This window comes from Mauremys mutica, chromosome 3 (genome assembly GCF_020497125.1).
Source record: "Mauremys mutica isolate MM-2020 ecotype Southern chromosome 3, ASM2049712v1, whole genome shotgun sequence".
NCBI classification, from domain to species: domain Eukaryota; kingdom Metazoa; phylum Chordata; order Testudines; family Geoemydidae; genus Mauremys; species Mauremys mutica.
Genome location: NC_059074.1, coordinates 41,443,585 through 41,469,673, shown reverse-complemented (window position 1 = coordinate 41,469,673; position 26,089 = coordinate 41,443,585). Strand labels below are relative to the sequence as shown.

General features: G+C 39.3%; 1 protein-coding gene across 1 annotated transcript in view; it reads right to left on the bottom strand.

Moving 5' to 3' along the window:
* The window catches only part of DLGAP2 (DLG associated protein 2), a 108,065-nt gene that overhangs the window by 64,944 nt on the left and 17,032 nt on the right, over positions 1-26,089 (bottom strand). The window contains exon 3 of the mRNA XM_045008711.1: positions 7,557-7,704. Coding sequence (XP_044864646.1) covers positions 7,557-7,704 — 148 coding nt within the window. The remainder of the gene's footprint in view (positions 1-7,556; positions 7,705-26,089) is intronic.

Below are 26,089 nucleotides of genomic sequence, written 5' to 3'. Positions count from 1 at the left end.
ATCTAAGGGAGGACCCTATAGACTCCCCAGAGAAAGATTAGAGGGAGACTGGATCCAGGTGAAAAGGGAACTCCAGGGAGTGGTATTCAATTTTTTTTTAAAGAATGTTTGGCAGAGCACAGCAGAGGTCTACTGAATGTCACTGACATTTTCAAAAAACAGGACCCATTGACAGCCATAAAAAGAGTGTCTAGTTTGTTTGTTTTTATATTACTGCAAAGAAAGCTCAGATGAAGCTTTCTTTACAAGGATTGTTTCTAGTGGCTAAAATGTTACAAACAAAATGTACTACTTTGAAAAATGAATGCTAAAAGCATAAAAAGCAAATCAAAGTTGTAAGAGGAGGAAACAAACTAAATGGAAAAGATTCCAAAAATGTTTAAAAAAAAATCCAAAGTAAAAGGCAGCCAACCTTGAAGGACTGAATTTAGAGAGTATAGTTGTGCAGGCAAAGTGTACTAAGTTAAGAAATAAGAGCAAAAAATCATAAAAAATAAGCTTAGACTGCGGAGGAAAATTCAGCTAAGAAATGTGTTGTTATAGGAAATAAAATAGAAGTGTTACGGTCCCAGACTTAAGTAGCTAGTAAGGTCTATGGAAATGTCTTATTAAACAGCCAAAAACTGAAGTGAGTGCTTTAAAGAAAGTACAAGCAGCTAAATTTTTGCACAAATTAACACTGGAGATCTTGGACTTTATTACTTTATTACTTTTACTACCCCTAACTATTTAGTGTTTAGTGTATAAAATGTTAGAAAGGACTTTAAAGTGTTCATAAAAAGAAAGAAAAAAAAGAATGCTTGGTTTAATAATGAAACCCAGTTATGGCAATATCACCACTATGCTTTTCTCTCCAACATGACTTTTCAGCCACTCTAAAAAGAGGGGGGAGGGGCATTTTGTGTCTGTAATAAATTAATTGTGCTGGCTGCTGCAGGGATAGGGAAAATCTGATTTAAATTGTCTGATTATGGATGAGTTAGTTAAAATCACTGAAGGAATTAGGGATTTCTGTATGGCTTAACTGCTTCTGAATGTAGTAGTGGAAATGCAACCAGGGTACAGCAAAGTAGTGGAAATGTAACTTGTGTAAAAAAATAATTAAAAGCAATGCAAGGGGCATTGATCAAATCAAACAGTAAATTGTGTAAAAAATAAAAAAAGTTTAAAAAAACTTCTTGTAAAAAAGTGAAGCGTAACAGTCAACTTACTAAAATCCCAAATAGCTAAAACAAACAAAGAAAAGAAAAGAAAAAAGAAAAAAGGAAGTAACAGTTGTAAAATAAAATGGTGCTAAAATACAGCAGTGTTTGTATTTTAGCTGTTTGAGATTTTAGTAAATTTATGTTACACTCTATATAGTAAACATATTTCTGTAATTGCTTTTAAAGAAGTATGGCATTAAGTCAATGTGTTCTAATAATAACATCTTGTGTAATATGTGAGAGATACATGCTATACAAAGTAAAAGCAGCCTCAAGTGATATGGATCAAGAAAACTTGCCCTCTTTTATGACCACAGAAAAGTTAAAAATTTGGCACAAGACAGGTAAGGGTATGAAAATTAACCAGGGTCCAATACCACAAAGTTAAATGTAAAACCACTGTGACTCATACAGTGTGGAAAAAGTTTGTTTTCCCTCCTCAAATACTATGGAAAAACCATGCAAGGTCTGAAAAGCCCCAGACTTGTCCTGCTGTTGGTATCTAGGGGACACTTACAGGTGCAGGTGCACTGGTTTACAGACAGAGTTGCCAGACTGTGAGTTCATTCTGGGAGAACAGTCTCCAAATTTCACAGTACAGTTGAGATGCTGGGACATTGGTGAAGTAAAAACTGCTCATGCAGGTAATAACTATTATTGTGTGATGGCTGAAGAAGACCACTTCTGGTACAGACTCAGGGAATGTTATTTTAATTGGCCTATGTTCTGTTTCACACCTAAATTTCCTGTATTAATAAATGAAAAAAGTACCAGTTTTTATAATGTAATTAAAATAAAAGCAAAGTTAAAATTACAGAAGGAGGCTTTAAAGGCAGAACAAGCCTATAATGTCATGGTATGATAGACCACCAAACCAGGAAGAAGTAGTAGATGAGGCTTTTAAAAACAACTAACAACATAATCCAAAATATACGGCTTGGTGGTAATGGGGAACTTCAACTACCCAGATATCCACTGGAAAAATAATACAGTAAGGCAGATTATCCAGCAAGATCTTGGAATGCATTGGAGACTATTTTTTCTTTCAGAAGGTAGAGAAAGCAACTAGGAGATAGACTGCTCTAGATTTGATTTTGACAAATAGGGAGGAACTGGTTGAGAATTTGTAAGTGGAAGGCAGCTTGGGTGAAAGTGATCATGAAATGATAGAGTTCATGATTCTAAGGAATTGTAGGAGGGAAAACAGCAGAATAGAGATGATGGATATCAAGAAGGCAGACTTTAGCAAACTCAGGAAGTTGGAAGGTCAGAGCCCACAGGAAGCAAGTCCAAGGGGAAAAAAAACAGTTCAAGAGAGTTGGCAGTTTTTGAAAGTGATATTATTTAGGGCACAAGAAAAAACTATCCCACTATGTAAGAAAGATAAGAAGTATGGCAAGAGACCACCCTGGCTTAGCCAGGAGATATTCAGTGATCTGAAACTCAAAAAAGAGTCCTACAAAAAGTGGAAACTAGGTCAAATTACAAAGGATGAATATAAAAGACAACACCACAAGCATGTAGGGACAACATTAGAAAGGCCAACGCACAAAATGAGATTAAACTGGCTAGAGACATAAAGGGAAACAAGAAAACATTCTACAAATACATTAAAAGCAAGAAGAAAATAAAGGACAGGGTAGGCCCGTTACTCAATGAGGGGGAAAGCCAATAATAGAAAATGTGGAAATAGCGGATGTACTAAATGCCTTTTTTGTTTCAGTTTTCACCAGAAGGGTTAATAGCAATTGGACGTCTAACAAAGTGAATGCCAGTGAAAATGAGGTAGGATCTGAGGCTAAAATAAGAAAAGAATAAGTTACTTAAACAACTTGGATGGCTTCAAGTTGGCAGCCCTGATGGAATACATTCTAGAATTCTCAAAGATCTGACTGAAGAGATATCTGAGCAATTAGTGATTATATCTGAAAACTCATGGAAGATGGGAGAGATTCCAGAGGACTAGAAGAGAGAAAATATAGTGCCAACCTATAAAAATGGGAATAAGGACAACCTGGGGAATTACAGGCCAGTCAGCTTCACTTCAGTACCTGAAAAGATAATGGAGCCAATAATCAAGCAATCAATCTGCAAATACCGAAAAGATAATAAGATGATAAGTAACTGTCAAAAACAAATCATGTCAAACCAAGCTAATAGCTTTCTTTGACAGGGTAACAAGCCTTGTGGATGGGGGGAAGTGGTAGATGTGGTATACCTTTACTTTAGTAAGGCTTTTGATACTGTCTTGCATGACCTTCTCATAAACAAACTAGGGAAATATAGCCTAGTTGGAGCTACTTAAGGTTGAGTGCATAGCTGGCTGGAAAAAACATTCCCACAGAGTAGTTATCAATGGTTCACAGTCAAGCTGGCAGGGCAGAACAAGTGGGGTTGTTTTAAGGAGGAGGGTGAAAAATTGTTCTCCTTAACTTCTGAGGGTAGAACAAGAAGCAATGGGCTTAAATTGAAGCAAGGGACGATTAGGTTGGACATTAGGAAAAACTTCCTAACAGTTTGGGTAGTTAAGCACTCGAACAAATTGCCTAGGGAGGTTGTGGAATCTCTGTCATTGGAGGGTTTTAAGAACAGGTTAGATAAACACCTGTCAGGAATGGTCTAGTTATTACTTAGTCCTACCTTGAGTGCAAGGGACTGGACTAGATGACCTATTGAGGTAGCTTCCAGTCCTACATTTCTAGGATTCTATGTAGAATTATACTCTAGTGGGCTATACCAAAGGAGGTAAGGTTGCACACCCTGGTTCGTACACCGGGCCTATTATTAATGTTGATTCAAATAATTATAACTACTGTTGTCTTGGAAATGTGTTGCTGGGTAATGAACTTAAAAAAGGAAGCATAGAAAACAGAAATAGAATGCAAATAAAACAAATGATAATATAGGAAAGTAGTGGAATGTCGGCCCAGCTTGACATGAATAACTGGACATGGGTGAGATCTCATTTCTTGAGTGACAGGATTAAGGATGTAAATGGATCAGCAGGCTGGAAATGGAATATCTGCGCTAACTAAGATAGGTAAATGGGTCAGTAAGCTAAGAAACAGAATGTCTGTACTAGCTAAAATATACGTCATCATATGCCAGCAATGCCCCTCTGCTATGTACATCAGCCAAACTGGACAGTCCCTACGGAAAAGGATAAATGGACACAAATCAGATATTAGGAATGGCAATATACAAAAACCTGGAGGAGAACACTTCAGTCTTCCTGGCCACACAATAGCAGATTTAAAGGTAGCCATCCTGCAGCAAAAAAACTTCAGGACCAGACTTCAAAGAGAAACTGCTGAGCTTCAGTTCATCTGCAAATTTGACACCATCAGCTCAGGATTAAACAAAGACTGTGAATGGCTTGCCAACTACAAAAGCAGTTTCCTCCCTTGGTTTTCACACCTCAACTTCTAGAAGAGGGCCTCATCCTCCATGATTGAACTAACCTCGTTATCTCTAGCCTGCTTCTTGCTTGCATATATATACCTGCCCCTGGAGATTTCCACGACATGCATCCGGCGAAGTGGGTATTCACCAACAAAAGCTCATGCTCCAATACGTCTGTTAGTCTATAAGGTGCCACAGGACTCTTTGCTACTTTTACAGATCCAGACTAACATGGCTACCCCTCTGATATTTAAAATAAGGGGGAACACCCAGGAAACTACTTACAATGGACAAGATAACAATGGATAAGATACATTGGAAACATGAAGATGAGGAAAAGAGTAAGTTGTACATGGACAGAGCATGATGTACAGGCAGTGGTTTCTACAAAGCAATGCCACAACGAGTGATGCAATGTAAAGTGAATGTATGTATATAAAGAAATGGGGTTTCTGTGTACCATAGGTATGCCCTGTGCCCACCCCTTATGGTTCAGTCTGATTAACTCAGCGTAGGTTTGCTGTATGCCAAATAAAGGAGCTTAAGTGATGAAACTGGAGTTGCACTGAATCCTTAGGGAACAGAGTGGAATAGATCTTGGGGAAACCCCAACAAAAATAATCTGCTCTGTACTGATGGAAACTATATAAATACCATGTGTCATAGCCATAAATGGTGTTAACTGGTATCGCTCCATTAAATATAGCGGAATTATGCTGATTTAAATCAGCTGAGCATTAGTCCCCACATCCTGATTTCATTTTTAAACATTCTTTCTAGTCCTATTGACGTCATATTTTTCTTTTTTATTATTTGTATTTAGCCAATCACAATATGGACTGAACTATATTAATGTCAAGTGCTTGGTGTTAAAAAAGAGCTTAATTTTACTATGGCCATTTACTCTTGACAATGGTTAGTTTCACCATGAATTCGTATATTTCATTTTAGAGACATTCTGGGATAATTATTAGGAATGTACTAAATATCTAATTGTAGCATTTGGCTGAGTAACTGGAAATGATATTTGTCCAAAGAGAATTTAGAAGCTGAATAATGGAGAAAGCAGTAAATGACAATAATATGTATTTTATTTAATCATTTATTAAAGCAGAATGAAAGAAACAAAATACTATAAATATCTAGTCAATCTCATAACCTCACCAGCCTCCACATCTGGATGATATTGCTTTTTATTATATATTGTAATCAATAACTCTTATTCATTTTGGGGAAAAAAACACTGCAAATTTTCCAGTTTTCATTAATCAAGCGTATAGAAATTTCATACAGACTCTCTGAACCCAATGAAAGGCTGTTATTCTAATTTTCTAGAAAGGAATCTTGGCAATGAAGTCCACTGTGAAATGAATTATTTTGTCCTTTATAAAATTATCATTTTTATATTTCTAATAAAATTAAGTGGACTAATGAAGTCTGGGAAGGGAAAAACTTATTCTAAATCATCTTTTGCTTATACTATTGACCAAGAGAGTTATGATAACTTAGGCCAAGATTTTAAAAAGTGACAAGTAATTTTTGGAGCCTCCCAATTTGAGACACTTTAACAGTGCTTAATTCAAAGGATTAACATTAATCACTTTGTGAAAATCAGGGACCTTAAAGGCATCTCAGGTTGGGCACCCACAAATTGAGGCACCCCGAATCACCTGTCACATTCGAAAACCTTGGCCTCAGTCAATAATTACATGATGAAATTCCTTACTACTTTTTTCAAACAAAGCTTGTTGACACCAGCAAAATAATAATTTTAAAATACAGATTGCAAGAGTGAATATATACTTCTTAAATATATAGTCCATCACTATCCCTGAATTCAGTCCTGAGTAGTAGAGGGTGGGAAGGGAACCCATTGAAATAACAGAAATAAAAATACTGAACTGATATCATATTGATGGAACATGAAGAGTGTGATGTCATAGGAAGGGACCAGGAAACAGCAAAGGCTGTCAATTGAATGTATTTAGTTTATATTCTGAATGTATTTAGTTTATATTCTGTGTTATTTAATATATATGTTACTGAGCTGGAAAAGGTTGAACAGTGAAATGGCAAAATATGTAGATGACACAAAATAATTTAGGCTGGTCAAGACCGAAGGACATAGTGAGGAACTTCAGTAGGATCTAATTAAGCAAGCTAATTGAGCAAAGGATGGCAAATGAAATTCATTGTAGACAATGGCAAGGTTGTGCATACTGAAAGAATCTGAACCATCATATAACTACTCTAATGAGCTAGGAAAAGGTCCTAGTCATCATTATGGACAGCTCAATGAAAAACATTTTCTCCATGCATAGTGCTCGTCAAATAAGGCAAAGGATGTTAATTTATATTAAGGAAGAAACAGAGAATAATATTTAACATAATATAATTATATAAAGTGATGGTACACCTCACTGAATTCTGGTCATCCCATCTCGACAAGTATGGTAAATGTCAGACAGGGCAATGCAATTTTTTAAAAGCCAGGACAGACTTCCACATGAAGGGACATTGAAAAGGTTAGGTCTGTTTAATTTAGAGAGGTATGAAGATAAAAAGGTGACATGAGAGAGGTATACATAATAATGAATGGTCTAGAGAATGGCCACTCAGCGATCCTATTCATGCCCTATTACCTTACAAGACAAAGTGGGAACCCAATGAAACTAAAAGGCAACATTGTATATATTTATATGTAGGGTGGCTTTCTTAAAAGGGAAATTCTAATTTTACAGTTTTTTGGCATAATTTGCAATTTGACTGTCTCTGTTTAATCATACCATCTTCATTCAATATTAAATTACTTGAAGCTTGGATTACTTTGTGACTACTTACATCCTCACTCCTCTAATATTAATCAAGAAAAACAAATGTTCCATTTTTAGTAGCTAGTCCTGTATATGCAGATAGCCCACAGTAAAAGATTTAACAATAGATTCCCACCTGACTAACACAGCTGGCCTGACTGAGTGTGCTCACTGCTCTCATATAGCTCTGATTCCTTGAGCGGAACTTTGGGGAATTGTAGTTTGCGGAGGGATCCATGTTGTGGCCCCCAGGCACATCACTTGCAGCTTGAAGGTAGCTCTGACTATAAAAGAAAGAGGGGAAAAAAGAGGAGGCTATAAAAAAAAACTCCAGATGGAATCAGTTATGACACTGAAAACAGCAATTTGTATTAGCATCATAAATGCACTCCCTGGGGCCAAATTCTTGATCCACATGAAGAGGCACAGGGTTACTGAAGTCAGGAGAGCTGCATCATTTAATATAAGCAGAGAATTTGGCCTTAAGTTCAGCACCAAAATGATTTGAAGCATTCAGCATTTTTACTGTAAATGAGTATCACTAATATTCCCCTGGCTACAAATGTTACATTTTACTAAAATAAAATGTGAACATCAATATGAACAACAACTACTGCAGGAATGGAAATGTTTATACAGGGATAAAAATCACTCTTTTCTGTCATCCTTTTTTCATCAAGGTGCTGGATTTCAAGATGCCTGGTAGGTTAAAAGTATCAATACATTTACAGAAGATCAGCTAAAGACTGTGATTTGTAATGGCACACAGCACAACTGCATAAATCTCCTGAACTGGTCTTTTTACAACGCACCTCTCAAGTTACTTTTCCCTGAGTGTACTGCAGAACCTACACCACCACCATCACCTCCTGTCCCAGGGGATGGTCTTGTTTAAAGAGACACTGGCTATGTATTCCCTGACAAAAAAGGTTTTCTTTTTTCTTTAAACACGATAACTAACCCGCAGTAACTCTCCTAGCGGAGACAAGGCACAAGTAGGGTTTACAATGATGTAGCGAAGCAAGGTCTACACTCTATCGCCAGCTGCAGTTGGCCGCCCCTGGCTACATCACATTAAAAACTACAGAGCCTTGTCTCCAGTAGGATTTTACAGCAAGATATTGCATGTCATTATCTTACTGTAAAGTCACACCTTTTTAGGCAGTGAAGACTTGTCAACTTGAGTTAAAAGCAGCTGCCCTCAATTCTCCCCTTGCCAATGTTTGCAGTTTTACTATATAGGCCTGGTCTGCTATGCCCATTGCTGTAACTGTCTTTTATGGGACCGGGAAGGAATTTTCCCCTCACTGCCAGATTGATCAGGATGGGTTTTTTGCCTTTCCCACAGCAGCTCACAGACCCAGTGGGTAGGTCAGGAGGTTAAGGTTCAAGTTGTCACAAATTAACAGGTGTCAGGTGTCCAGGTACTTGTTCTGTAGTGGGTCCGGTTCTGTGATGACTGGCATTGGAAGTGGACTTCTGGAAAGCATCACCTAAGGAAGCTGAGGAATGGGGTTGGAGTTCCCAATGTATGGTACAGCAAGGGGATAACACCCTTTCCTCAGCCCCTTAACTCTCAGATGGGAGAAGGCCCGTGGGATCCCAGCAATGGGCTGGGATGAGTTGTGGAGGGCTTAGGGTCTGACTGCAGCCCTCCACGAGTTGGAAATGATTAAGAAAGGAATCATGTCCTGCACTGTACAAGTTGTAGTTCCTAGATACTTCCTAGATAATTTAATACATTTGCTGGCCACTTAAACCACATCCCTCACATCTTGTCTTTCCTTCCATGTGTCTGGGACAAAGATGCTCATTGCTCCCTCTCCCTTACATCTCATGCACTAGCACGGGCAATAAAGCAACCTGCACTTGCATCCTAGATCTGTGCATATTCACAGGGTGCAGGAAAAACAGCAGTGAGCCTCTGAACCCATTTACAGCATGCTCAAGCACCATGCACAATCTAGGCACACTAGGAGCAGGGAACTCTAATGCCAACAAGATATGTCAACACGACTTCCTTTTATCTTGAGTTAATTGTCAATTAATTTGAGGTAGTTAGCGCATTGGTAAGTGCCAGTGTGAACACTCCACAAACATTTGTTGCAAATTACAAATGTTTATTCTTTGCCCAGGCGAAGTAAAGTTCTTTGTACTAAGTTAGCAGAATCTTATTACTAATTATTAGTTATTATTATTATTATTATTATTTGTATTATAGCAGCATCTAGGAGCCCCAATCATGGACCAAGGCTGAACTGTACTGTATAAACAAGAACACAAAGATGGAATGCTAGGTTTGTTCTTTACCCAAGACTGATGGGCAATTAATTCATTTGAGGGTTAAAAAAAAACCCTAGTACCAACAACCCCAATGGTGTTAGGAAACTTAAAATGGGCTGCAATATGGTCCTTTTAATAGAATATCAGGGTTGGAAGGTACCTCAGGAGGTCATCTAGTCCAACCCCCTGCTCAAAGGAGGACCAACCCCAAACAGATTTTTGTCCCAGATCCCTAAATGGCCCCCTCAAAGATTGAATTCTCAACCCTGGGTTCAGCAGGCCAATACTTAAATCACTGAGCTATCCCTCCCTTTCCCCCTATGTTGGTATGGCATGGGGACAGCACATACTGCACTCTGTTAAAATGTATAGCATGTAGCAGCAGCTGCTCTGTGCTCGGACTCAACACTGCTGGAGGCACGGTCTGCCCCACCACCCAACATACTGTGTTTGCACCACTGTACTTCCTCACCACTTCCTGAAGGCAGTGGGTTAAAGTCAAAGATTGCCTTTTTGACAAGGAAAAAACACTTTTCTGATCTCAGTGTCTGCTTCTCAGCAGGCTGCTGAATGGTCTACATAGCTTATTGAAAATAGTGTTAAAATAAATCAAAATAAAAATCATTTTTTAAAATAAAATGAAATAAGCATCAAAGTTTGGTTTCTAATTTGTCCTCACTGGAAATGTATTGGCAGCTATGGGGTTCAATTAATAAGCTTTTTATGTAATTTTCCTGCTGAGTGGCATATGGAATAAGATTGACCAAAATTATTTATGGACTAAAATTGTGCAACTTGTTCCCCTTTATGTTTAAAAAATTCCCACATACTTCCCACGCAGCTTCTTCAGTGTCAACTTTGCATCATTGGGACATGACAGTATAACATTTTCTACATATATGTTCAGCTACAAGACATCACAGAGATTTCCCTAAAGAAGCAAAACAAGGACACCCCAAATAAATATCTCTGACAGTAAAAATATACATTTCAAAAGAATATACGGACTTAGACTTATTCTTTGCTTCAAGGCAAAAAGAACACAAAGTATGTCACAAGAGGTCACTGATTTTGTGGACCTAACTTGAAACACACAAAATAAGAATAATAGTTCTTATTTGTAAGCACCTAAGCACATACTTACATTTGGGACAACGCCCATACTTAAGCTAAACACATGCTTGAGTGCTTTGTTGAATCAGGGCCTTAGAGATCTACTGATGAAAAGTGATAATATCAAGTTTTTATTAAAACCTCCTGGATCTTTCAAAATGGAGCTGGATATTTTTAGTTGAGTAAATTGCCTCAAAGTGGGCATCCAAATATGAAGGCACACAGAGCCAAATGTTCATTTGGCATAAGGTTAAAATACGACAGACAAATTTTCAAAAGCAGCTGCTGTTTCTGGATTTCTTGATTTTGGATGCCCGACGTCAGGTGTCTCAAATTGACACCCAAATTCCGTGCCCACTCTGCACTTATGTCAGAGGGAGAATGGAGGCCAAAACACCACTGCCAGCCCCATTTGAGTTTCCTAGCACTATTGTGGTTTGTCTGCACTAGTTCTCATGCTTCAAGTTAACTGACTGCAAATCAGCCTAGAATAAAGAGCAAGTAGTTACCTAGGAAAAAGACCTTTACTCTATGTACAGGAAAGAATAAATAGTTGTGAACGAAATTTGATTTCAGTCACAACTGTGAGTTCACAGCATCTCTGAAAATCAGGCAGCCGGTGTCTCAAGTTGGGCACTATGGAATAGCAGTACACAAAATTACTGAACTCTTCTGAAAATGTTACCCTCAATCTATAAAATACTTATTTCTTATACACACTAGACAGTCATTTTTTAAAGAAAAGTTTTGCAACTTTTTTCTTCTGTTAGAAACAAACATACCAATTAAACACTGAGATACCAGTATTATTTAAGGCATTATTTCGGAGACAGATCTTGTGCCCTGCCCTATGCAGTACTAGATATACCACTGGGCAGGTCTTACTAAAGGGCACTCAGCAGCTGCCAGAAGTTGCTGATGTCATTGCAAGACTAGGACCCTTGTTATCACAGTGAAATTGTGTTGGACCTTATGCTAACATTGCTAAAACAAAATGAAACCACACAAAACTGATCCAGTATAAGCTCAAAAGCTTGTCTCTTTCACCTACAAAAATTGGTCGAATCATAGCTATTACCTCACCTATCTTGTCTATAATATCCTGGGACCAACACAGGTACAACAACACTGCATGCACTATCCATGCTTTCCTTTTAATGTGTCATCATCATTGTGCTCTCTGAACACAGCTCCTTTAAAACGGTTTAGTGTTATTAATGTAGGCTATTTTCCAAAAATGGGTGAAAAACATTTTGGACCCTCTGCTTGTTATCAGGTGTTACCAAATCCTGGATTCTCAGACCAGAAACAATCTGAAAAACAGCAAGACTTTGGGCTTCTTCATTGAGATTTGGTTTTTTCCAGGAGTCGAGTCACAGAGGCAACATGAAAAAAAGTGACAATAGAAATAAGACACGTTGTATTATAGAGTGCCAAAAAATCAATTATCAGCAACAGTTAATAACTGTCTTCTTTCTTTGCCACACAATGTAATGGTCTAACAATCTAGTAATTAATTATGGAGATACTCAGTTTCTCAGGAAGTACTGTTATCATAAACCGTAATTGACAATTTAAACAGCAATAATTTACTAAGGGAAAAAAAACAGAGTACTGTAGCACTCTAAGCAGTTGAGTTTTGATGGATGAGGGATTGGATACTTCCTGGTAGTTAAGTAATTTTTCATTTATCAGAGCGCAGTAATTTATTCAAAGGTCTATAGCAGAGTAAAAGAAATATTACATAAATTAGACACCCATTTAATTAATATTTTGAACTTTTTCTGATCTAAAGAGATCATAAATTTTTAAACCAGATTAGCATTAAAAGACTTATTTCTAAAATATACTCTCAATTTAATTCCTTAGGATAAATGGTTCACTCTATGATGCACATTATGACCCGATATTAGTTATCGAGAACCAAATATATAGAGAGACACCAATCACATACAGCAGTTGCCATCAAAAAGTCAAGTCTCTATCTTCAGTGCATTTAACGCTCAGTGGTATATGGGATGCAACACAGAGTACGCAGTGTCTCAAATACTACTACTATTTATGATTGGAGCTCAGGGTGTGATTTCCATCTTTTGTAGATGTACTTGCACTAGCTAGTGCGCTAGAAATAACAACATAGCTGGGGTAGCACTGGTGGTGGCTTGGGCTAGCCACCCGAGTATGTATTCGGTGGGTCTAGGTGGGTACATACTCAGGCGGCTAAGCCAAGCTGCCACGTGTGCTATCTCGACTACATTGCTATTTCTAGCACACTAGCTTGAGCAGAGATGTTGGGTACATCTATGTGAGCTAGGAATCAGGTCCCCAGTTCCAAGTGTAGACATAGCCTATCTTAAGTATTTAAAGAGTACCAATTACTGTAGTATTTAGGAACCAGGTCTAATTTTATTTATCCTAAAAAGGAAAAAAGAGGAGATTTGAGAAAATTATGAAAGACTTAGTGAAATGTAATCTGTCCATCTTTTCCTCCTACCCAATTTTAGAAGAAGAATAATGAGACTCCAAATGAAATTAAAGGGTAGTACTGTAGGTTTAGAACCAAAGAAAGGAAGGATTTTTTGTTTTAGTTTTTTTAAGGTAGCATAATATCTAGTCAACCTGTGGAATTCATTGAACCAAGGAGAAAACATAAAAACTAGTGTGGCTGAATTTTAAAAGACTGGAATTGCTAATAACATCTGCAGTTAGGCAAGATAAGCTAATATCATGGATGATCAAATATCATGCTGTGTCCAGGGATCCATTTCCTCCAGCATTACACATCTAGCTTTGTACTTTACAGCAGAATTTACAAAAGTAACTGATGGTTTTCTCAGCTGCCGGAGAAGATAACAAATAGTTTGAACCTTTGTGCCTGCTATGGTCTATTGCTATTTTTATTGCAAAGCTAATTTGAAATCAATAATTTTAATCATTATTTTTAAAGTAGGCATTTCTGAGGCAAGTGAGGTGCTAACTTCATATGATTTATAAATGGCTGTATCTCTTCAGACTATCATCACAAAAGGGTCTCCTGTTGAGTTAACAGCAAGCACTTTTATTTTCAGAAATCTGCCTTCTTTTGCTTTTTATGTGGCTGTTAAACAGATACAATGGACACAAACATTATTCATGTTGATACTGTCCAATTCTAGGCTTTAGCAGATTTTAGGCAGTGTTGCTCACTGGGAACAGGTTGTTTTAACTTAGGGTTGGTCTTCACTACAGGGAGAGTGACGCTGCAATCGATGCAGCAGGGGTCAGTTTAGTGGGTTTAGTAAAGACCTGCTAAATCGACGGCAGAGCGCTCTCTGGTCGACCCCGGTACTCCACCTCTCCAAGAAGAGTAAGGGAAGTCGACTGGAGAGCGTCTCCCATCGACGCAGCACAGGGAAGACACCGGGGTAAGTCGACTCAAGCTATGTCGACTCCAACTACGTTCTTCACATAGCTGGAGTAGTGTAATTTAGGTCAACTTACCCCAGTAGGGAAGACAAGCCCTTGGACAACTCTCTGGAGTTACACTGGGAGCTGGTTCAGTCTCTGGAGCAGCTCAGGACTAGAAGGGTGCAAACAGTACCTTAAAACCACGTTAGTGAACTCCCCAGGGCGGTGAGTTCTGTGCTTAGAGGCAAAGCACAAAATCTCACCGTGCAGTTCTTATAATTCCACCAAGTTTATGAAGGGTGTGTCTGATTTACAGGAACCCAATGTCATTCAATGGAATTCACTTTGAGGGCAAAACATGCCCTGTAGGACTTAGGAAATTGTAAAGTTCCAACACTGTATTTCTGACTTTTTAAAAAAATGTCCAGGATCACCACCATATTAGTGCAAAATCTAAGAATGAATGGTAACGTTAAAGAAAATACAACCACCTTTAACTGTCAGTAAGTGAGATGGAGAAGCATTATTCTGTGATTAAAAGGTAACATAAAATTTGTTAAAGACCTGAGGCTGGACACTTAACAAGCAGGTATATTAATATTAGCAGTGTTTCATCAGTTGTCATAACCTATTTTATTGAGGGATTTGCATTTCAATGGATATTCATTTCTCTACCCAGATGTATCTTAATTCTATGTTTGGATTTACACAAAATAGCTCATAAACGTGGACCTTACAAATGAACAGTGCCATTCTGTAGAAGCTGAGATTCACACAGTGACTGTGGAGCCCTGCTGAAGTCAATGGGGCTCTCTGCATGAGAGAGTGGATGTGCTCACCTTCAGTCAATTACAAACCCAGGACTGTAGATACTAAGTTTGACTTTCCCTTAAGGATGGAATAGTTATTTTGGGTTCCTTGAAATACAGCAGGTGTCTATAAATCTAGTTAATTTCTCTATAGTGGAAAATTTACTTTCTAAGCTTTGCCAAACTGTAATAGTTTATTTTTGGTCTGACTATGATGGAGATCAGGTTTGGGGCCAAATGAAATTAAAAAGGTTTTCTGTGTAGGAAAGTAGCCATCTATTTCCCTTTTTTGACAAACTCATCTTAGATATTGCACATTGGATTTATTAAAATGAGACTGTGTTAGGAACAGGGCATAGGATGTTGTTTCTTTCCCTGTGAAATTTCTATTAATTATTGGCAGAAAACAGAGGTCCTCTTTTTTGTGTCAGAGGAATTAAATGCCTTCTTAATTCTATAATGTTATCTTCAAAGGAACAACACTTAAAATGATTTAATGGCTGATTGTTATGGTGAATGGTTTATGATGTAAAATTTTGAAAATTATTTTTTAAAAGTTGGTCCTGTTTAGCTGTGATTAATGTATTTAGACAGTAGCACTACCAACACTGTGATTTATATCATAATTCAGTATGAAGAATATTTTCATTGTAGCAATTTTCTAATCATTACCCTCACTTCATGATTTGCTTCCCAAAACGGTGGCCTACATAGAATCATAGAATCATAGAATCTCAGGGTTGGAAGGGACCTCAGGGGGTCATCTAGTCCAACCCCCTGCTCAAAGCGGGACCAAACCCAACTAAATCATCCCAGCCAGGGCTTTGTCAAGCCTGACCTTAAAAACCTCTAAGGAAGGAGATTCCACCACCTCCCTAGGTAACCCATTCCAGTTCTTCACCACCCTACTAGTGAAAAAGTTTTTCCTAATATCCAACCTAAACCTCCCCCTCTGCAACTTGAGACCATTACTCCTTGTTCTGTCATCTTCTACCACTGAGAACAGTCTAGATCCATCCTCTTTGGAACCCCCTTTCAGGTAGTTGAAAGCAGCTATCAAATCCCCCCTCATTCTTCTCTTCTGCAGACTAAACAATCCCAGTTCCCTCAGCCTCTCCTCATAAGTCATGTGCTCCAGCCCCCTAATCATTTTTGTTGCCCTCCGCTGGACTCTCTCCAGTTTATCCACATCCTTCTTGTAGTGTGGAGCCCAAAACTGGACACAGTACTCCAAATGAGGCCTCACCAGTGCTGAGTAGAGGGGAATGATCACATCCCTCGATCTGCTGGAAATGCCCCTACTTATACAACCCAAAATGCCATTAGCCTTCTTGGCAACAAGGGCACACTGTTGACTCATATTCAGCTTTTTCGTCCACCGTAACCCCTAGGTCCTATTCTGCAGAACTGCTGCCCAGCTATTCGGTCCCTAGTCTGTAGCAGTGCATGGGATTCTTCCGTCCTAAGTGCAGGACTCTGCACTTGTCCTTGTTGAACCTCATCATATTTCTTTTGGCCCAATCCTCTAATTTGTCTAGGTCCCTCTGTATCCTATCCCTACCCTCCAGCGTATCAACCACTCCTCCCAGTTTAGTGTCATCTGCAAACTTGCTAAGGGTGCAGTCCACACCATCCTCCAGATCGTTAATGAAGATATTGAATAAAACCGGCCCCAGCACCGACCCTTGGGGCACTCCACTTGATACCGGCTGCCAACTAGACATGGAACCATTGATCACTACCTGTTGAGCCCGACCATCTAGCCAGTTTTCTATCCACCTTACCGTCCATTCATCCAGCCCATACTTATTTAACTTGCTGGCAAGAATACTGTGGGAGACTGTATCAAAAGCTTTGCTAAAGTCCAGAAATAGCACATCCACTGCTTTCCCCTCATCCACAGAGCCGGTTATCTCATCATAGAAGGCAATTAGATTAGTCAGGCATGACTTGCCCTTGGTGAATCCATGCTGACTGTTCCTGATCACTTTCCCCTCCTTTAAGTGGTTCAGAATTGATTCCTTGAGGACCTGTTCCATGATTTTTCCAGGGACTGAGGTGAGACTGACTGGCCTGTAGTTCCCTGGATCTTCCTTCTTCCCTTTTTTAAATATGGGCACTACATTAGCCTTTTTCCAGTCATCCGGGACCTCCCCCGATCACCATGAGTTTTCAAAGATAATGGCCAATGGCTCTGCAATCTCATTGGCCAACTCCTTTAGCACCCTCGGATGCAGCGCATCCGGCCCCATGGACTTGTGCTCATCCAGCTTTTCTAAATAGTCCCGAACTACTTCTTTCCCCACAGAGAGCTGGTCACCTCCTCCACATACCGTGCTGCAGAGTGCAGCTGTCTGGGAGCTGACCTTGTCTGTGAAGACAGAAGCAAAAAAAGCATTGAGTACACTAGCTTTCTCCACATCCTCTGTCACTAGGTTCCATCCCTCCCTCATTCAGCAAGGGGCCCACATTTTCCTTGACTTTCTTCTTGTTGCTAACATACCTGAAGAAACCCTTCTTGTTACTCCTAACATCTCCGGCTAGCTGCAACTCCAAGTGTGATTTGGCCTTCCTAATTTCACTCCTGCATGCCTGAGCAATACTTTTATACTCCTCCCTGGTTATTTGTCCAATCTTCCACTTCTTATAAGCTTTTTTTTGTGTTTAAGACGAGCAAGGATTTCACTGTTGAGCCAAGCTGGTCGCCTGCCATATTTACTTTTCTTCCTACACATCGGGATGGTTTGTTCCTGCAACCTCAATAAGGTTTCTTTAAAATACAGCCAGCTTTCCTCGACTCCTTTCCCCGTCATGTTATTCTCCCAGGGGACCTTGCCCATCAGTTCCCTGAGGGAGTCGAAGTCTGCTTTTCTGAAGTCCAGGGTCTCTGTTCTACTGCTCTCCTTTCTTCCTTGTGTCAGGATCCTGAACTCGACCATCTCATGGTCACTGCCTCCCAGGTTCCCATCCACTATTGCTTTCTCTACTATTTCTTCCCTGTTTGTGAGCAGCAGGTCAAGAAGAGCTTTTCCCCTAGTTAGTTCCTCCAGCACTTGCACCAGGAAATTGTCCCCTACACTTTCCAGAAACTTCCTGGATTGCCTGTGCACTGCTGTATTGCTCTCCCAGCAGATATCAGGGTGATTAAAGTCACCCATGAGAACCAGGGCCTGTGATCTAGCAACTTCTCTTAGTTGCTGGAAGAAAGCCTCGTCCACCTCATCCCCCTGGTCCGGTGGTCATAGATTTAGGATAAAATTGTCAAAAGTCTCTAAATGACTTATGCACCTAAGTCCCACTTACTTTCAATTAAACTTAGGCTTCTAAGTCACTTAGGTACTTTTGAAAACTTTACCTATTTTCTCTGAGGGGCTGCTTCTCATATTCTTCTGCTTTTATTTGATTTATTTTTCCATTATGTACATATCTATATTTTTGTAACAGGCCCTGATTCAGCAAAACACTTAAGCATAGGCTAAAGTCCATCTGTATTGAGCAAGACACTTAAGCATGTGCTTAAATTCCATTATAGTCGATAGGATTTGAGCACAGAGTGCTTTACTGAATAGGGCCCTCACAAGATGACTTCATGTAACTTAAAAAAATGAAATAAAAGTCACATCAGGAAAACCAGAATTTAATTTATGCATTTTTTTCTGCTTCTCTAACTAAAAACATCTTATTTTTCAAATTCTTGCCTCCGGCAGAGAGCATTTATACACACTAACTTTTTATTGTAGGAGATTAAATAAGAAAAAAACAAAAACACCTCCTGACTCAGCCTTTTAAATTAAAAGAAAAGTAAAAGTAAGATACAAGTTGAGAGCAGAAGTTAACAGGCAACTTTGTTTGGGGAAAAAAGCTTTGTCATCAGAAGTTGTAAATTCATGGTTGTGATACTTGCCCTTGTAAATGATTGTTTCTGTACATCACTGGGATGAATTACAGTTTGTGAAACAATGCTGTTTTATTCCTGGGAAGTCTTCACACACTCTTGTCAGAGCCTGAAGATCTACCCATCTCACCCACTGACATTCCCATCCTAATCTGGTGCCTTGGATTTCAAGCCAAGAACATAGTGGCAGTGTTCTCTACCGTTCAGGAGATTTGGGTTAGATTACTTCCTGGTTCTGGAGTGAATGCTGGTGAAGGGCAACATACTCAGCAACAGGAACAAGGTATCTTGCATTGTTCAAGAGCAACCACTATTCTTTCTGCAAGGAAGAATGGATGGGACTTCCTTCTGACCCCATAAAATAGTGATTTTCAACAGGTGGCCCATGGGCAAAATGTGACCTGCTAAGACGTCTTGTGTGGCCCACCAGCTCTCCTTAAAAATATTTATAATTAAATTCACAAACAGTGATGCTCGGTCTATCATTTACCTATGACTTCCTTAGTAAGTAACTTACTAGCTTAATTTGTAATGAAAGAAGTGCCGGGCTCAGCCCTGGCAAGCCCCGGCGCAAACGAAGCACTGGCTGGGTGTCCAGAGAATGGCCGGGTGCCGGGGTTATGAATTGCCAATCTTAGAGGTGCCGGGGCTCAGCCCTGGAACAAATTAAGCATCGCTTACTGGATCTTAAGTTCTCAAGATTGCATCGGCTATGATTGAGCTAGGAAGCCACACATTTTTCACTAGTGATGGAAATGGATCCAAAAATGAATGTGAGTGGGAGTAAACATCATAAAGTCGACAGCAAAAACCGAGCTTTTAACCCAAACGGGACAGTGGATTTTCTTTTTATTATGCCACCTCATTTAAACACAAAACCTTTGTATTTAATATGCCAAACCTCTGTATCCATCTATAAGGTGGTCAGCATGAGGCGCCACTTTGAGTCAAAGCACAGTAACTTCAACACGGCCTATCCTCCTGGCAGTGTTTGCAAGATGTGACAAAACTGAAAATCTGAAGTCTTCATATCACACTTCAAATGTCATTCTCACAACATCAGTGACTGTGCAGGAAAAAGCAACAGCTGCTCAGAGACATCCCATGCCTACTGATAGTGGGGAAGCAAAGTGAGGGTAGTCAGCTTCAGCAGTGTTACTGAGATCAGTCTGTGTGACCATGCTCAATACAAGCCAAGCAGCAAATCTGGGGGGAAGGCCTCTCCCATGCATCGCCTTTGCAGTTGCTTCTCTTCGGATAATGTTGGTACTAGCTAAAAAGAAAAAGCCTTTCCTGTATGCCAAGTCTGTGGAGGAGTGCATGTTGGAAATGCTAGAGGAGCTTTTTCCCGGAGACAAAAAAAAAGATGACATTGTGAACCATGTGAAGCAAGATCCTTCTCTGATCCCATGGCAGTGTGAAGACTGGAGGTAATTTATGAGGATTATTTGTCAGCCCTTCTTTCTGATTAAAAAAACCGCCAAATACATGTCTTTTGCAGTGGACGAATGAAGCTATTGAAGTGACACTGCCCAGCTATCACTGTTTGTTACATTTTATGATGGTAAAATTCTCAAGGAACAAGTTTTGTGCTTAATACCGTTAGAAACCTACACAACAGAAGAGATCATTTTTGAAAAGGTAAAAGGCATTTTTGAGAAAAACATTTTAGATCTGCAGAAAGTAAACTTGCTTGTAACACATGGAGGTCCCTCCAGGACAGGGAAAGAGAAGGGCTTTGCTTCACATTTGGCAGCAATACACCCATCATTCACTAGACTGTCCTGGGCGGTAAGTTGTCTGGGGACTTGAAAAAAACCAATGGGTATTGTAATGAGATTGGTGAACTACATATGCTCAACTTCTAGCTTGCAACATCATCTTTTTAAAGCTCTTTTACATGACGTTTCAGGTGAATACAGTGACCTGTAACAGCACAACAATGTTAGCTGGTTAACAGTGGGGGATGCATGTTACAAAGGTTTTGTGAACTTCAAAAAGAAAGAATAGAATTTCTTTCAAACCACAAGACCAACATGGCTTGCAAATTCTTGGAAAGTATGAATGACGTCCCCTCTATGTCACAGGTAGCTTTTCTATGTGATATTACTGGTCACTTCAATTCCCTCAACTTGCAGCTCCAAGGCTGTGCAAGCAGTGCTGGGGATCTGTTTGAAAAAGTGCGTGCCTCTCAGAGGAATCTTGAAATCTTTCAGCCAAGCTTAACAGGAAAGATGTTGCACTTTCCCACATGTTGTGTTGTTTCTACAGATGAAATTTAGATGAAAACTCTAGTAGAACAAGAGCGCTAGACACATGAGGCCTGGTATGAGGCCTAAGGCCTGAACTAAAGTAGTCAGGCGCTGCTGATATAAAGCAAAATCAGGCTATGAGCAGAAGTCAGGTCCTGTTACAAAACATGCCTACTTGCAGGTTCCCAGAAGCTGGCAAGGACAGGGCGGGTATTTCAAAAACGCAAATGTTCCTAAGAAGTGCTAGGCACAGGATACTTACGTAAACACATTCCAAAAGGGTGGTACCAGAACACCCTGATACTAAGTATGGTATAAACACACTCCCCGAAGATAACAGAGACACATTGACTCTTCCTGAAGATAAGATCAGGATAACAGCTGATGGATAGAGATGTTTTCATCAAACCCACATGTACAACACAGAGTGGTAACTAACCATGTCAGAGGGGCAACAAGTAACTTGCTTGTAACAATATACAAAAAAGGGGTTTCAGAAGGTGTGTCTTTGTCCAGCCGCAAGGGGAATGGAAAGTACCACTAGTGTAATTGTAGCACATGTATGCCCATTACAATGTAATTGTACATTGTAATTGTAATTGATCCAGGAAGTTAGGAACATGCTTTATTGACAATAAACCTGGCTGAGTGTCTTCGCTACTGAACAGAATCTGTGGTTGTCTTGGGCAGTTCAATCGGCGCCCACTGTACAGATTATCTGGCCAGAGCCAGTGCAGCACACAGAGAACAAACACATGAAGCAAACAACTGACGACAAAAACAATGCAAGAAATCCTAAACAATCTGACTGAAAATTTTAAAATGTGATCTGAGAATTTTAAAATGCCCAAGGATTTGCTTTTATTTATTCATGATGATGGCTCTGATGATGGACCTTGCCCTTCTAATGCAAAGAACATTCTTGATTCAATTGATGAAGGTGTCTTTCAATTAGAAATTGTAAAGCTCCAGAGCTCAGATGCCTTTAAAACAAAATTCAAAGAAGTGGGACTTTGTGATTTCTGGACTCAATAGGCTGACCAGTTTCAGAACAGCCAGAATCTAGCTATCTATCTTTTAATGATGTTCAGATCAACGTTCCTCTGTGAATCTGGATTTTCTACCATGAACATTATAAAAAAACCACCACCACAATCATTTGACAGATGAGCATCTTCACCAATGCATGCACCTTGCCCTGACCTCCTACAAATCGCTCTTCACAAAACTTGCCAGAGATCATCAATGTTTGTTGGAAGATCACCAACTTTGTTGGAAGATAAAACGGTAATACTTATGTTGCAATTAAGGTCTTTATGTATTGGCAGCTGAAGTTTTTATTTTTTATTTTGCCAGCCTTTTGCAAAAATGGCCTGCAAAATGGCCTACCTCTTGTCATAAAATTCTCAAATTGGTCCATGGGTAGATCTAATTGAATATCACTGGCATAAAAGATACTTCTTACTTCACAGGCTCATGGATTCCAGGGCCAGAATGGATCATTGTGATCATCTAGTCTGACCTCCTGTATAGCACAGACCATGTAACTTCCCCAAAATAATGCGTAGAGTAGATCTTTCAGACAAACATCCAATCTTGATTTGAAAATTGACAGTGATGAGAATCCACCACAACCCTTGTAAATTGTTTCAAGGGCTCATTATTCTCACTTAAAAAAAATCACACCTTATTTCCAGTCTGAATTTGTCCAGTTTCAACATCCAGCCATTAGCCAGATGGCTTGTTCTTCAGCACTGCAAAACATCTCTTTTCCCAGGGGCTAAGCCTTTGGCCCCTGGGTTCTCTCCCAACCCAGGGAGCAGTCTAACCCAGATCTCCTGAGTGACAGCAGAGAAAGTAGCTATGCCATTGGCCTGGTAATTGCCCTGTTTGTGTGATAAGGCTTTGTAACAAGCCATCAAACTGTTCTTGGTAAATCTCCGCTTTCATCCTTTTGGGTAGGTCTACCTGGGGATAAAACACTCGCTGCATGGCTGCGGCTGGCCCGAGTCAGCTGACTTAGGCTAATGGGTCTCGGGCTGCAGAGCTAAAAATTGCTTTGTAGATGTTCAGGCTTGGGCTGGAGACCAAGCTCTGGGACCCTGCAACCCTAGCCTGAGCCTGAATATCTACACAGCAATGTTTCAGCCCCGGAGCCTCAGTTAGCTGACCCGCGGGAGCTGTGGGATTTTTGTCCCTGTATAGACGTACTGTCCGAGACTCCTAGCTGGCTGCAGAATCTTGGAAAGCTGCTAATGAAGTGTGCAGCTGGACTTCTACTGTCAGGAGGATGAATAAAAGTAACAATTAATAAAAAGAGCAAATACAAGATTAACATAATTTTTCTGCCGCTAATTATTCTTCCCATCTCGTCAACTGAAATTATTCCCTCAGCACCACCCTCTACAGAAGCCATGTCTAAAATAAATTCAGAAAATATTTAAAAAAATAAGTTTTAAACTTAATAATTTAAACAGGGATGGATCAGCTACATGCAGCAAAGGGTGATAGTGAAATAGTATATTAATTAATATAGCATGGAAGCAGGATTAAATTTGGCCCCTGCATGATCCTTCACAAGACCACACAAAGGCAAGCTTCCTGTCTGCGTGCCTACCAAGCAGTATTTCATCAGAAAGATGTTATAGCCACGCTCACCATAACTGCCACCACCCTGGGAGCCTGGGGTGTTGGACACTGTCAGAGGCAGATGGTTGCAGAACAGATCCAGTACAACAAATCCTATATTTCTTTTTTGTTCTTATATTCTTATGTTATACTTGGGCTATAAAGGGTTAAGCTTCAGCAGGAAGTTCAAATGTTTAAAGTGACACCATGCAATGTTATACTTCCAGTTCACTCCAACGGACTCACTCACACATATAGACAGGAGAGTCTCTCCTGAATACAGAATACTGAATTCAGCCAGGCTAGATTATAGCAGAATCAATACTGTGCTTATTTAATGTTATTTCTTGTTGTTAGTCAAATAAATAAATTGTCCTAAATACCTGTCATAAATGAAATATCACAACACATACTATATATATGTAGAGTATATGGAGGATCTATTGCTATAGTAAAGTCTGTTACTTAGAGAAGAAGTAGGCAAAATATACACAACACACTGTCATTTTAATTGTTATCTGACCTAGCTCATTTTCACTTCACTCTTCATGTTTGCAAAGGTAAGTTTCTCTTGAGTTGCTTCAAAAGCATAATGGAAAACTCTAGCACCACATGATTATTCATCTGCATGATTGTTGCCAATAAGATCAGAAAATCTATAACTTGAGGTTAAATGCTTTTCTACTAGCAAACAGTGGATTGAATTGAAAAAGTTGGTGTTTTACTTCCTAAAATCCATATTTTGATGTACAATCCCAGATTATATATCAGGCAGCCCCCTTGCAAACCTAACCACAAAGCAAAATATGTTGAATTTTTCCACTCCTGACAAAAGGAAGTTGAGACAATTTCCATGACAAATATGAGCACTGGCACTATTCCAAAAAGGAACAAACATGAAATAGGACAGATATTTGAATCCGCTTCTGCCTCCAACAAAGAAGGCTTTATTATATTATATTTTACTTAAATGCAGTAAATTACACTGGTAAGTCTTTCACACAATGTTATAGCAGTAGAATTTGCACTATTCTAGTGTTTGCTTTGTGTATCACAATACTATTCAAAGAAAAGGTAAAAATGCATCTATCAGGTGAGAGACTAAGGGACAGATTTTTAAAGGGATTTAAAGGTATGCTAGCTTTTGCAAAACCCACTAGAGGAGCCTACCTGCCTCTTTAGCCACCTAAATATTTTTTAAAAAACCTCTGCCTTAGGGCTTGTCTACACTTAAAATGTCAGTGCAGTTTTTTTGTTTTTTGTTTTGCTTTTTTGAGTCAAAGACATTAGTGCTCTTGTAGAGCTCAATTCTGAATCATTTCATGTACCCGAACAACAGACTAAGGAGTATAAGTACCTACTTACTTCTCTCTGTACAAGCTACCTGATCACGGTGGACAAGCCAATCAATGCAGCTGAGCTGGTGCACCAGGGGACATAACCTGTATCTGGTACTGGGCAAGTTGATGACCAGGAATTAGAAAGTGGCTCTCAGTCACAATCTTGTTCATGGTCTGGTCCTGGAACAGTTCACGTATGTGCTGCCCTTGGCTCAGGGCTTGTGGAAAAGCCCCAAATAAGCCTTTAATCGTTTTCTACAATGCTAAAATGAACCTGCTCCTGCTCCAGTTGAAATCAACAGCAAATCTGCCACTGATTTCTGTCATTTCTAGTATACTGCATTAGTACTGTTCTGTGTTTTTAATATTTTTGTTTTGTACAGTATATTTGCAAAACATGGCAAAATCGATAGACTGTTTTCACAATGACCTATTGATAAACTCCTGCATTATGAATACAGTGGATGATAAAAAGCTCCCCTTTATAACATATATCTTATTTAAACATGTGTAATTTTTTATTTCTAGGAGAACAGAATGTCCTTTACGTTGCATAAATAAATAGAGCACTACACTCTTAGAACTGTCTTCTGAAGCAAGATTTTAGATTCCATGTTGCTTTCATGACACTAGTTATTGTTGGTATTGTGAACATTATTTTTCCTCTAATCTGCTAACTAAATTATTTTATTTAACAAAGCCAAACAGATTATACTTTGGTTGAAGTTTTTTATTATTACTATTATTATTATAAAAGTGTGCATCACTAAGGTACTGCAAATATGGTAACATCTACAGGCAGCTGGTGGATAAAGGTGAAATTATCAGTCAATTTCAGTCTTAATTTCTTCGCTTGGTGCATTTCTCACAGAATTCTGAAGCTATGTGGAACACCCATTCTCATTAATGGAAGTTGCAGAGTTGGAGCTATGCTACCACTTTGAACATTTACCTCTCAAAAT